The sequence below is a fragment of the Numida meleagris genome, chromosome 5 (genome assembly GCF_002078875.1).
Source record: "Numida meleagris isolate 19003 breed g44 Domestic line chromosome 5, NumMel1.0, whole genome shotgun sequence".
Classification (NCBI taxonomy): Eukaryota; Metazoa; Chordata; class Aves; order Galliformes; family Numididae; genus Numida; species Numida meleagris.
In genome coordinates, this window is record NC_034413.1 from 26,067,937 (window position 1) to 26,082,077 (window position 14,141).

The 14,141-nt window shown below is 44.3% G+C and overlaps 1 protein-coding gene across 3 annotated transcripts in view; it reads left to right on the plus strand.

The window, feature by feature from the left end:
• Positions 1-14,141, plus strand: part of CDHR1 (cadherin related family member 1) — a 67,085-nt gene that overhangs the window by 22,786 nt on the left and 30,158 nt on the right. For 2 of the 3 annotated variants that reach the window (XM_021397639.1, XM_021397638.1), the window contains 2 exons: positions 5,728-5,823; positions 13,450-13,595. In XM_021397639.1, coding sequence (XP_021253314.1) covers positions 5,787-5,823; positions 13,450-13,595 — 183 coding nt within the window. In that variant the 5' untranslated portion in view covers positions 5,728-5,786. Of the gene's footprint in view, positions 1-239; positions 4,990-5,727; positions 5,824-13,449; positions 13,596-14,141 lie in introns of those variants that run through there. The other variant, XM_021397640.1, reaches the window with a different exon arrangement.

The following is a 14,141-nucleotide window of genomic DNA, read 5'->3' on the forward strand; positions in this document are numbered from 1 at the left end:
GTTCATGTCACAGGTTTTTGGTGATCCATACGTTTGTGAACAATTTCTTTTCAAGGATGAAGAAAGGAAAAGTAAAATTTTATCGAAAATCTCTGACATACACCTTGAGAGCTCATTGAGAATTGCAACCACTGCCACTGAACCAGACATTGATGTATTAGCTTCAAGAAAACAAGGTCAAATATCTCTCTCGTTTTATGATTTTGTTGCCCTCTTTTTTTAATGTTTTAATTTTGTTACTTATATATGTAACTGTATTACATATTTAAAATGTGGCCTAAGGCAATTCCTCTTCACTCAGTGCAGCCCAGGAAATCCAAAGGGTTGGACACCCATGATATAGTTCAACCTCCCTGCTAAGCAGGTAAATATGCTGCAGGAAGAAGTACTGCTTCTTTCCCGAAGAAACTGCAGTTCATCTGCAAGTTTAATTAGTTGTTTTCCCAAACATTGTGCAAGAACTTCAAAAGCAATCAGCCATTCTGAGAGCTTTCATTTTGTTATCCAAATTAGGATGCTTCAAGGAGGATCAAATTGGCATAATGTTTGTTGTCAGATGCTTGTAGTCATCTCTCTAAATATATTTTTCTTCTCACGGATGAGGAATGCTATTCTTCTGTCTTTGGGGGGGAATTAGTGTCTTCCTACATCAGTTGAGTTACCATTTTTCTTCATCGTGTGTTTTGTCCAGGGTTTTCCCGCTCTGTGTACTACTGATGTTTAGTATAGCTGCTTAGTGAAATTCTAATGTAAAAAGCTGTGCGGACAACTGAGTATTGACTCACTCTGTTCTTTAAACTCAAATCAAACAGTACAGTAATGTTTTCTGTAGAACACACTGATAATGACTTTTTTTCCTCTTTTATTTATCCTTCTATTCCTGAGCTCAGAAAGATTTGTAAGTTTGGCCAAGATCAGTAATGAAAATAAGTTGCTATCTTTTGATAACTTTGATTTGAATTTAATGAACTTGGGCTGATTATTCACGGACTATGGCAGAGATGAAAACTGAATTTAGACCCCCATGAGTAACGGTGTAACTGTGAGATAAGTATTTCTTTCAGATGTAAAAGCATTAAACTCATTCAATTAATAACAAAATAACACAGTGAGAGGAAGAAAGAGATGTTTATTGGCTTAAATCTTAGAAGGCTACCAAAAAATTCTATATTGTTTTAACGATTTCACATATTTCCACTGATGGGAATAGGCTGTGGAGAGGTATATAAACTTCGTAAAGTGACTTATTTGTTCTGGTAACGGAAGTATCAAGTTGCCACCATCTCAAGGACGTATCTCTGATTAGATCTAACTCTCATTATCACGAGGCTGTTTCTTTCTTTTGCCGTTCTTACTACAAAATGGTATTTTGAGTCTACTTCCTTATAGTTGGGAAGAAAACAGAGATGGTGATGGATAGTGGAGAGACCTAAAGGAACTTCAGGCTCTGCTCTGCTGCCATCAGACTGCTCAGGGTCCAGTGCTAAGGATCGCTGTGCATTTCCCAAAGATTTTCTCAGCAGCCAAAAGCTTTGGTGCTGTGGTAGGAAGATGCAAAGTGATTCATGGAAACTTCACCACTTAAAAGAGTTGTCCAAAATAGTCATTGCCTCTTGTTCCTAGGTTTTCACAACCATCATTTTTACCCTGTAGTTATGGATGTCGGTGGAAAGTGGTGATGTGCCCCAATCTAAGTAATCTCTCAGTCCTTTGGGGCTGGATTGTGAGGGGTAGAAACAACATGGCCGTGGTGGCAGGGCTGTTGGGGTGTCCACCTTACTGCTGCGTCGATGGACCACCTTTCTCCCCTTCCTTTGCCTTCAGTGGTAAATAAGCACTCCCTTATCGCACCTGAAGACGTGAAAATAGGGAGAATTTCATGAAGCATCTTGAAAATGACTTAGGCTCCATTTCTCTCCTTTGTGGCTGTTACACCAAGCAATTCTGAGTGAATCGTTCTCTGCAAAATGCCTCCAGAAATGGCTGATTGCTCCCCCAGCTCCTCTTAGCAGCTGATTTAGAGAGGGAAAGCCAGAGTGTAATTTGGGCTCTTTCAGCACATGCTGAGGTTTATATAAAGTGTGCAGCACTATTTGTGTTGAATTTATTTACACGTACACGTACATATAACAAATGCAGAATGTTCAGCCCCAAGGTAGCACTTAATGTTGTATGCAGCCAGCATAGGAGGATGAACATAGGAAAAAGAGGAGCTGGAGTAGTTATTACACAAATGGGAATTTCATTACTTAGCAAAACTGTCTGGAGACTAAAACAGAGGAGGTTTTAACTCAAATGGAGGCAGGCATAAAATACGAAGACTGTGCACAGTTAATATAAAGCAAAGCAGGGCAGTGGAACATTATCACTTTTTTCTTTAATTTTATTTTCCCCTCACTTTTAAACTCCATATGCAAGCATCCGAAACTTGGTGGAAGTGCAGCTCGGTGAGAACTTCACATGAACATGCTGAGTGGGCACTGCCAGGGAGGCATCAGTGAGGGTATTGCTCCCAGGTGGAAGGGCCACCCCCATGTGAAAGCAGCGTTTGTCTCTGGGTGCTTTGCCCTCAGTTCAGGTGGAAGCGGATGTGGGTGCAGGTGGGCTGCGATTTTGTTTCTTGCTGCTCAGTACTCTAAAAAATATTTGAAATTGAAAGTTAATTCTCCAGAGTTTATTCCATAGAGAGTGGGATCCTGCCATTCCTACAAACATCACCCTCCTGAAACCCCGTCCCGCCATTTTTCTTCAACATCAGCCTGGTTCCGTGAGCTGTATTAGCTTTAATGCAAGAATATTTTCTGACAGAAAAAAATGCTCTGAATGCTGCTGCTCAGCTGTATTACCTGGGTGTGCACAGAAGCACATCAGCTGGGTTTTCAAACTCTGCAGGGATTAAGAGCTCAGCCTCATTGAAATTCAGAGTGAGACATTTTGCTTCCTGGAGATGCAGGCCCTGGGGATTGAGATCCTTGGGGTGCAGCCAGGCGAGCTGACAGCTACCACCTTTGACAGGGCTTACACTCCCTCTTCAAGTAAAATGCTGCAGTAAGAAGTGTGCTGAAAACTGTGGGCTGAAGAGGCAGTGAGTGGAAGTTTAGGTGTTATTTATGTTCCTTCCTTGGCACTAAGCAAGTGCGTTTTGTAATTCTATCTGTGGTTCAGTATTACCGTTAAAAGCAATGGCATGGTTGAATCTCTAACGGGGCTTACATTTGCATATGCCTTCTGTATGTGCATCCACTCCCACGCAGTTTTCAGCATTGGATCCTCATATTGTGAACTCAGATGCCTTGTCAACGTGTGTGTTCTCCTTAGCTGCCTGCTGCAGGTTCCCTGAGCCTTGCAGGGCACCTCTGCAGCCACACATCAGTTTGATGTAGTGCTTTTCCCAATGTTGATGTGTAAGAACAGTCACAAGGAGTCACACCATGGGTCTGATCTCATAAGAGGGAGCTGGAAGAGGAGCAAGTTGACATAAGGCAGAGGAATGCTTTCCCTGGTTTACCTTCTGAGCTTCTGGCAGGGGGTAAGTGCCTCCCTGAGCCAGGGTTTGCCTCTGCTTTGTCATGGCTGCTAGTCACCAGTGAGCCTAATCTTCATAAATCTGTCCTATCTGCTCCAGAGCCTTTCTAGGCTTTTGCTCTCTTTGCCACTCTCTGACAAGTTCCCCTATGGATGGTGAGTTTTGCTGACGTTTTCGCAAATCTGCCTTTCTGGGAGCACCGCAGCTGATTTGTTTGGTGGGCAGAGGTGTTCCCCCAGGAGCACTGCAGGTCCGGTGGAATCTGAAGGTGAAGAAATGCCAAAAATGACCCCTGTTGCCAAGCCCAGAGCTGCTTCCTGCTCCACGCTTGTTCTCTGTATCATGGGTTCATGAGCCGTGGTCACTTCTGGGGCATTAAAAGCACTGCAAGGGGGAACTCTTTGCGCTTAATTCCTCTGGCACTTCTTTCATGTACACTGTTAGTGAGAAAGCAGAACCAAAACTCTACAAAAAACATCCTTAACGGACAAGTACTTTGCCTTGGGTCATGTTCAGACAGCTAACCCTCTATGTAAGCATCCCTGACTGGGGGCGTCACCGCTGAGGGAGTTCCTTCCAGCAGCCAAAAACTTAGTGATCAGCTTCTCAGACTGCCTGTTTCTTAGCTCTATAATTTACTGAATGATAAATGTAGTTTAAATTAATGCAGACAAGTTTTACGTGTGGGGAACCAAAGCAATAAAGAAAAGCTACTTTTGAAGTTTTTCCACGTTTTTAGTGTGTCAATTAGAAATTGCTTGCTGAATGTAAGATGTTTCCAGAAATGCATGCATTTAAAAATTAAATAACCATGCCGACTCACAGGAAAAAAAAAAAAAGAAACTTCTGATTTTTGTATTTTTAGTATGCAATTTCATGTATTTTCTGCTGTCATAAATGTGTTTCCTTTGAGCCAGTAACAATGGCATTTACTGCTTGCTGCTTGTGTTAGATTTTCTTCCTTTATGGTTTATCATAATTTCCAAATCTGAAACAAAGAGTAACCTCTTCCAGTTCTTAGAAGCAGAGGACTGGCTCAGTGAATTAGCAACATCAGAAAGAAAGCAACCTTCAGATTCACCTTTTCTCTGACTTTCACATTTGGACAGCACAAATACAGCAGCCCAACCTGTGAGAGGTACACTGCTTCCTCCAAATCTTGTCTGAGAAACAAGTCCCACGGCTCCCTGCAAAGTAATTGGTCTAATTAGGAGGTAGGAAGGAGCTTCTTTAAATTCCTCAGAAATTAAGACGTGTCATCCGCTTAAAATCTTAGCATCTGTTACTGCCTCTTGCACATTTCTCCACTGCATCAGCCTGAAGGACGCTTTCCTGGACCTTTCAGAGAAAAACAAATTAAAATCCTTGAAACAGAGAAGAAATTATCCCTTTCTCCAGTGGGATGAAGCATGTAAGGCACTTCATCCCCTCCTTATTTCTCAGTTTGGTGCACGTTTCCCTGGGTGAGTACAATGATCGCTTTAAATAAAAAATATAGGAGGGTACAGGCATAACCTCAAATCCTGTGGTAATCCTTACTGATATGGTAATGTTGTCCTGAAATATTTTCCATGGCAACTGCTGACCCATGTGCATTTGCTACCCTCTGTGCTTACATAGATTTGTTTCAAATGGGCTCTTTTGAAGCTAACAGCCTGTTACAGACCACTAACTTGTTTTCTGTTTTTTTGTTGTTTTTTTTTTTTTAAAACTTTGCTGTTGTCTGGCAGGAAGTAAGTAACAATTTAATTCTGGCTAATTGCTCATGCAGTAGGCATAATGTTAAGGCAGAATGCGTTCAGAGTGCTGGGGGAGGTGCTGAGGCACTGGGAGCGCTTCAGACCCGTGTGTGTAGAACAGGGAGAGGTGTGCGGTCATTGCCAGGAGGGTTAACTTTTGCAATGACAGTGCCCTGATCTGTCTGAGACTTCTTAGAGAGACCCTGCTGCTTGGTTTGGTTCCGTCGATGTTTTTTATATGCTCTTCTTCTCTGTTCGCTGCTGTGTGAACGCACAGTAGCACGTAGAAGCAATTGTATTGACAGTGCCTGTACAGATAGAACCCTGGAAGTGCACTGCTGCAATGGGTATGTTGTGCCCTTGTAGTATTCCCCACAGAGCTCGTGTTTACTGAGAGTTGGGTAGTAGCTAGGTAACTGCCACCAATGACATGTTTTTCTTTGGCTTCTGTTTTAATTGCAGTTCAGGCAAATTATGCCCCCTATTTCTTCGATAACGGAGCCAGGAGCACAAATGGGAACATGGCACTTCTCAGCCTTTCCGAGGACACACCTGTTGGTCAGTATTCAAACGCGTATGGTAAAAGTACGGAGCTGAAGCCGGTTGCTCTTTTGATTGGGATAAATACTGTGGTCTCACATGGGTTTTCTTCTCAAGCTTTTGGTTTACAATGCCATGTTTGAATTGTAGCTGTAATTTAAAGCATGACATCTTGCTCTCCTTTCCTTGGTCCATGAATACATTCACAGCACCAGAGCATGGACCTTCGGGATCTTCTTATCAGTGCTGTAAGCGTTTATGAGAAGAGAGCACAGTCGCTGATGATTTTGTCGGCCCTGATAAGAGCAAGCTGTACACTGAAAAGAGCATGGTTTTCTGTGAAGAGTTACCATGTTCCTCATGTGTACAGCACAAAAGGCAGAAGACGTTTTTGCTTAGGGTGAAAAATTGGTAACAGCTGTTTCTTTCAGTAAAACAAAACTAAATTTGTTTAAAAAGTTCAAAAACTGATACATTCTTTGACTCTGAACATTGAGGCAGGTGGATTTATACATTTCTTTCTTTAAACTGTAATTGCATTTAAAAAATAGAATAGAACAAACGGATGATTAATAATCAACATTTCCCATGGGAAAACGATAACTTTTTATCATCTAAAAAATGTTTGTGTATAATATATCACTGAGATGAAGGCCTCCAGATGTAGCACTGAAATTTTCTTAAGGCTTTGCTCATTTGTCTGTAAACAAAAGCATGCAGCTACTGCCAGTGGAGCACCAGAGCACCCATTTTCTATTGTCCTTGTGTGCAGAGGAGGGAGATGGCTGCACCCAACCCCTTCCCTGCCAGAGCTTAGGTAGTAGTGGGGGTGGGGGTGAGGGCAGGCTGAGAGCACAGGCTTCCTAACCACAGCCAGACAGTGAATGCCTAGGGCTTGCTCAAAAATCTCAGTTTCTGGCCCAGAGATTTAAATGCCAGCCAAGATCCACTCTGGGTGTGTCCGAGGTGAAGAGAAGATTGCTGGGAAGCAGCGACTTCTGCTCTTGTTGTGCAACCAGGGAAGTGGAGAGGGATAAAGCAGCACAGAGCATCGAAGTGACGCACCTAGTGGATGAACGGGAAGCAAGCTTGCTTATGATGCAGCAGGGCTTTGCTGTAAGCTCAGCCAGGCTTAGGTGGAAACCTCATCTGAGGGCCAACAGCAGTGCAGTGGCACTTGCAGACCAAGAAGCTGAGATTTGTGTTGTGCCTTTGCCTAGATTTGTCTGGAAACCACACTCAGCCTCAGCAATCAGAACAACTCTGCTGGTTGCTGGAGTAAGGCTGACCAGTGGGATCACTTTCCTACTCATGTAGATAGTGCTTGTAATGTGAGGTGCTTACTGGAATAAAGTGAGACCTAACCCAGACCATCTGGGTGATGGCTGCCAACTCCTACTGCGTTGCAGGCAGTGCGGCTCCCTGTGTGCCACTGGACTCTGTCCCTGGCATGCTGCTGGCCTGCAGGCCCTTACAGAGCATTGGCTTCTCCCTGCTGAGCCTTTCAGCCACCTGCATAGGGATGGGAAGCTGAGGGTTGCATGGTCAGAGATGTTCCCCCTTGCAGGGCTCCAGTTTGACCTGGTGGCAGCGCTCCCCACAGCAGTGATACTCCAGTGCTGGGACCCAGTGCGTCTGTCTGGGGCTGCAGGCAGTCAAAGAGTGTGCACGCCCAGACGGCTGTACTGCTCTGGGGGGGGAGGGGCTATGTCAGCTGCCCCATCTGCAGTGCTGCTGTTTCTCATTTCTGCTGGCTTTGGCCAGAATGCATCTACATTGACTGGTCTGTACTTCTTCTTTGATTTCTAAATGTGCTTTAAAAGTAAAGAGAGAAGCAACTCCTGGCACTGCACAGAGCGAGAGGGCCAGAGCCAGGCTGCAGCTTAGTATGAGGGTCTCACTGCAGGGGAACCTCTTACTCTGGAAGAAAGAGAAGGATTGTGGTTTCCTGTGTCCATGTGCAGTTCCAAGCCCCTGTGCTCCTGCAGTCATCTTTCAGTTTTGAGCAGGATGATCAATGATAAAACAGGGACACTGAAGCTTGTGTATGGCTGATTCTAGGCGGCTTCACTCAGGCTTAGCGCTTCAGAAATGAGGGTACAGGTTGGCATTAGGTCTTCTCTGTGCTCACGTAGAAGTGGGAGCATAGGGAGGATGCTTTATTTGGCCATGCCCCAGCCACAGCTAGTGTCTGATGGGATCAACACCACAAGCAGGAGCTTTAATAAACCTCCAGAAATGTTACTGGCTTTGGCTCTACTGAGGTTAGGAGTTATGTGTTAGTTACAATCCCCAGCATGTGTAGGTGAGGGATATGTGGTATTTCAGAGCACTGAAAGGAGGTGATGGTTTATCCATGCTACTGTAGGAAGAAGTGCCGCAGCTGCAAGAACATGCCAAGTTCAAGAAAAGCGCATTATCATGCTCATGTCATCATTTACCTGACATTCTTTTCCCTTGTAGTATTTTGTCTGCTTATAGGTTATGACAATTGAGGCACAGAGAAGGCCCTTTATTGTATGTGCTTACAACCTTTTATACCTGTGTAACAACCCCTTGGTCACAAGTCCTAAGGTCTTTTGTTAGTCAAAGTGGGAGATTAGTCTTTGTTTTCCCACATTTCCCCCTTCTTTATTATTTTCAACAACAAGTACTTGATTGATCGCCTTATCAATCACGGCTCTAAGGCATGATATAATACAAGGATCTAAAACCTATGGCTGTTTTCTCCAGAAAATGTTATCAGTGATGGCATGCACATTGTTTATCTTGAGAAATAATATTAACTCAAACAGCAATCTCGGTGAACTGAGAACGTGTCTTGCTGCAACTAAACTCCCACACTAAAACCCAAACTCACTGTTGTTATGATCACACCCAAAGGTAATCTCCAAACAGTACAAAACTTTTATATGGTAATAATGAAACCACTTTAAATACAAACAAGATAATTTTTTTTTGCTCCACATCACCCTCCAGAATTACATTGCCTCTCCTCATTTTGACAAAGTTGTATAAACCACCCATCAAATGAATCCCATGAGGTTTCCACACGTAGCTTATTTTGTGCTCAGAAGCAGATACACTTCTAAAATAAGGGATTACACATTTTGAACAGCAAGTCAGTTTCCCATTGTATACTCTTGATAACATAGCAAAAACTTAAAAATATTGCTATACATGAAGAATAGTCTTGTAACAAATTTAACATCTTCTGTTACTGAGCTGCTAAGGGAAAAGAACAGGTTGACTGGGTGTAAGATTCCCTGAGGTAGTTGTCATATTGCTTGATGCTGGTTATTGGCTGCAGTATAATTGCACCAAGTAGATCCACAGCCTGGTTGCCTCTGTAAGCCTTCTCTATAGAAGTGACTTGGCTTTTGTTGCTAACACCCCTGGTTCCTACCGATCCTGTTGGAGGGGGAAAGTGTCTTGGCCTGTGGCGTTGACGAGTGTCTTCTCTATCGCCTTTTGTTGTGCACATTCTCTCCAGAAGCCCATCCATATCATGTATTGGGTTCTTGTCAAAGTCAGTTGTGCTAAGGTCTTGCAATCACAGGGACAAAGAGTGTAACTTTTCATAACAGAGCCTAACAGATTACTGGTATAGGGGAGCTGAGCCCAAATCCCCCTCCCACTCTGCCTCTTTGCAGATCGCACGTCAAACATCACCTGGATTGGGGGGGGGGGGGTACAAATCTGGTTCCTTCTTCGGACTCACTGGTTCGGGGTCTAAAGGGTCGCTGTCCTTGTAATAGAGCCCAACAGACTCATTGCAGCTGTTTGCAGTGGCACCCTCTACAGGAGGAGCAGTGGGCTCTATTGGAGCCATGGATTCTGCATGTTTTTTTAGCAACTCAAAAACCAATCTCCAGGGCCCCAAAAGGTTTTAGCCACAGGGTCAGAGCACATAGCTGCATCCCACAGCCTCACTCCCACTTTGTGTCATGTTTCTGTCATGGATTGTAGCCCCATTTACTCCTGCCTTACGAGAGACCCACACCATAAGTCTCCTTAAATCAAAGCCTTCCAATTTAGCGTGGTGCTTCTGCAAAATTGCTTCCATTATTTTGCAGACTGCCTCCTGTTCCTTTGTTACTTTTGATCCCATTGTTCCCTGTTGCTCACCTCTGTTCTGCACAAGTGATTGTGGCTGTGCAGCCTGGTCCTGCTTCCTTTCAGCGGCCCTGATTCTTGTTTCCTTTCAGCAGTCCTGATTGCCACCGCTCAGCCTGATAGCCGATTCTCTCCTGAGGCTGACCCTGATACAGGGTCCCTGTTTGGGTGCCATTTGTGGCAATTGAGGCACTGACTCAGTTGCTAGTGCAGGAGAAGACCCCTTATTGTACGTGCTTAAAACCTTTTATACCTGCGTAACAACCCCTTGGTCACATGTCCTGAGGTCTTTTGTTAGTCAAAGTTGGGGGGGGGAGGGGTTAGTCTTTGTTTTCCCACAAGAGGTAGTTGTGGTCTGTCAGTTATATACCATAACATATAGTTATGTTATGACATAAGTTACCATAAAGAAAGCAGTTGCTATTTGTATGTGACAGCTTGGAATTGCCTGTGTATCTCCACATCCCATTTAGTGCTGCAGATCATGAGACTCTTTGTTGTCAGAGGTGCCAGAACAGCGGCCCCTTCCAGTGGCAGATATAAGAACCATGAGAAAAGTAGAGAACTAAAGTGGCGGCAGCAGTTTGTGTGACTGCTCGGTGGGGCAGGTAGTGATGTTTGGTGATGAGCTCTTTGCAAAGAGTTGCCTGTGTACATACAAGATGTATGTGACCCTAATCAAGGTCTTACAGCACATGTGAGATGCTATTTCAGGTTGTTTGCTTCATCTTACCTCATTAATCCTGTAAGCCCTTATAGCAGAACGCTGAGAAGAGATGCAAAACAAGGGATTGAAGCACCCTCATAAGGGCTCACTTCTCAAAGTCCAGGCATCCTCAGTGCTTTGGAGATTTCTGTGTGCCTCTCATGCTTGCTTTTCTTCCCCATGCCCCCATGTATGTGCTCCCTCCCACTGAAAGCAGTTTGCAGTAGCACTTCTTTGTGCTCACAGCTCTAGCTCCCCACTGCCTACTGCTGGCTGAGTGCTTCAGATCCTTCCATCCTTCAAGCTCCCCCCATGGCTCCTGCAGCTCCTTAGCTGTTTTCTAGCGTGGCCGCCTCCCCTCCCAAGTCAGAGAGGGTGCAGGTGGGAAGCAGCAGTAGTGGTTGATAAAGAGCAGGTTTGGGGTCGTGGTGTATGGTTCATGTCCTCCAGCAGCTCCTCTTGCTCTAGGGTGAGCTTGTAGTCCATAGCCACCTGTGGGCTTGCTGTTGATTGCTCATTACCTTTCCAGGTGGAGAGCAGGTGAATAACCCCGGGTGAGGTGGCCTGTGCATGCAAGTCCCTGCTAGTGCCTTGCTAGCAGATGTCAGCTGTGGTGGCAAAGGAAGATGAAGAGTGGATGTGAGTTCAAAGTGTTCCTGGCCTGTGAAACTTCGCAGGCAGCAGATTTGTTTGCAGAGCATTGCATATCAGGCAGGGAGAGCGTGTCTGCAGTGAGAGGGCAAAAGCAGCCCTGGATCACATGTACGGAGGCTCACCATGAATAAATTTGTTAGAAATGAAGTAGAATTGAGCAGTAGCACCAGAGGACAGCCATCCAGTCTGCGCAGCAGGAGCAAGGAGCAAATGGCTTTTTGAAAGCAATAGAAGAATGGAGAGGAACCCTAGTGTGGCTCCTGGGGAGCAGCTGCAGCATGGAGCAGTGTGCAGCTTCCAGAATGTCCCCATCCCCACCTGCTGCTCCATCCCCCTGGCACCAGTGTGTCACTGGTGCCCTCACATCCACTTGCCGTGCCCACAGTCCCTCAGTCAAAGACCCTTCCATCCCTGCATCTTTCTGACAGGGAGATGCTGTTTACTTGGGGCTCAGTGATAACATTTTGGATCAGTGTTTCATTTATTTTCTTTTCAGCAAGCGGAGACAGCACACTGAGCAGAGATTTTTAATTGGTGTTAACACTGTGCTGAGAAGTGCTACCAGGGTGTTAATGATATGGAGGGGGTTGTGCAGCAAAATTACAATTCAGGCAAAATTAGGAACTGTAATGAGGTAGAAGAGAGATTTTGACACACAATGCAATTTGTGTCATACAGGTATCCTGTGTTATGAAAAATGAAGAAATTTCAGCTTTAGCTGGGAAGCAAAAGTCCAGTGTAAAGATCAGTGATGTCTTTCATTACTTGCTCAGAAAGCTCAGCAATCTCTGTCTGTCACTCACTTTTAGCAATGACAAGAAAATCCTATTTTCCATGTAGGAAAACTTTGTAGAATATGCAAGTAGGACAGGCAGCAGTGTAAAATGTGGAAGGAAAGGAAAAGTGAAGAAGGGCAATAGAAGCAGTGGAAGCTTCTAATGACAGAAAAAGGATGTGAAAAAGCTCTGTATTTACAGTGATGTCAGTGGAATTGTGACAATTGATACCTGAATTCTTCATTTGGCACCAGCTGTGATATTGAGAGAAAGCTTTTGGGAAACAAGATAAATGGGGTCTGTGCTGGTGCTGTAGGGCCTTCAGCTGTCTTGAAATGTGTCTCTTTTGTAGGCAGCTCTGTCAGGAGGTGGGTGTCCTTTTCGGACACTATTTAAAACAATCCCAGCTTATTTCTCTCTTTTGGTAAATGTAAAGCAGTTTGTGTTCTGTACCTCTGTAACCTGGGTATCTTGGATAAGGCTCCCAAAGCACAGCAGACTGCTGTGGGGTAAAAAAAAAGTGCACAACGGTGTTTTATATATCAGGCTCTGTTACTGATAGTCATGAAGTGCTTGCAGTTATTTGGATGAAGATATTAATGCACAGTGGAATGACAGACATCCAAGTTTAATAAAAATGATACCAATAAACACTCACCATCTTTTGAAAGTGTGGGTATTGTAACTCCCCCAGAAATTGTCACTTCTGATAAACAAAGTCAGTTTACTGTGAAAACTGGCACTTAATTCTCAGACTTATAAAAATAGAAATGACAATCTTTCTTTCCCCAGCTTGTGAAGGAAATACATTGGTGAATTCAGAGAATTTATTAATTGGTATGCACACAAGTGAATGTGCTAAGCAGAGAGTTTAATGAGATGGAGGTAATGATGGGAGCTAAGCAGGAAGGAAGACTTTTGCTTCTAACTCTGAAAGTGAAGAATTCTACCAGTGTCTGTGCATCTCCAGAGCTTGGGCCTTGTCCGGTGGGAGTGCTGCCTTCAGCCCAGGCTCCTCCACCCACTGGTTTGTGTGAGGGCTTTTTGGTGCTGCCAGGATTATCTCCCAGTCCTACAGCAGCATTCCTTCAGACTCACCTGGATTGGTAGTCAAGAACTTGTTGTCTGTGTAGATGCTGTAATGCAAACAGTACAGCTGTATGGGAAAGGGCCCTAACTGAGGGAAACCAGCACTGGGGAATTCAGTTTAACCATCAGAGTAAAAACTGAGAATTGGAACCACGGAACTGCCTACGTGCCTCTATTTTGCAGTAGGTTTGATTCACAGAAGCTTTCCCTCCTGCAGGATGGCTAAGTCCCTAGGAAGCAGGCTGATGAAATATTCACTGACTGACATAACCACAGGGAAATGCTCAGTGGCGACTTTTTCAGGTGCCCACGTGTATACTCTGAATGGAACTGATCCGGAAGGAGACCCTGTGACGTATGGCCTGACCTACGAGGCTGGATCAAGGCGTTACTTTTCTGTTGATGAGAACCTTGGAAATGTGTCACTGATCGAGGAACTTGACAGAGAGGTAGTGTACAGTAAAATGCCATCACTCTGCTCTCATGGAATTTCCTTGACTTTCAGTTGATCAATGTCTTTGAGGGACAGCACCAACTTGTTTGCACCTGAGATGTGTAATTTGTAATTCTGAGACACTATAATTCACCCATCAAGGTATTTTCCAGTTGACTTGAACCACTGACACTACTATCAAATTTTTTGGCAGCTGTGGGCTTTTTTTTCAGCTCTTGCCTGAGAGCTTATAAGAGTTTATTTTTTATTCCTATCTGCCCCCACCTGCACAGTATCAAGAACAGTCCTTTAATCCTCAGACACAATGTGAATTTCTTTAGAACTCTCCTGTCATAGGAGGAAGTAGAAATTTATGTAAGCAGTGTCCGAGGACACTTTTCTAGTTACATCACGCTCCTTTAACCCATAACCGTGTGGGTTAAAGATGTTCCCAGCAATAGTGGACTAAAGGCAACTTTAATCTGGGAGCTCAGATATCACACACCATGTAGCCCATGCAGGAAAGACAATACAATACTTAGTAAACCTTTCAAAAAGTTGC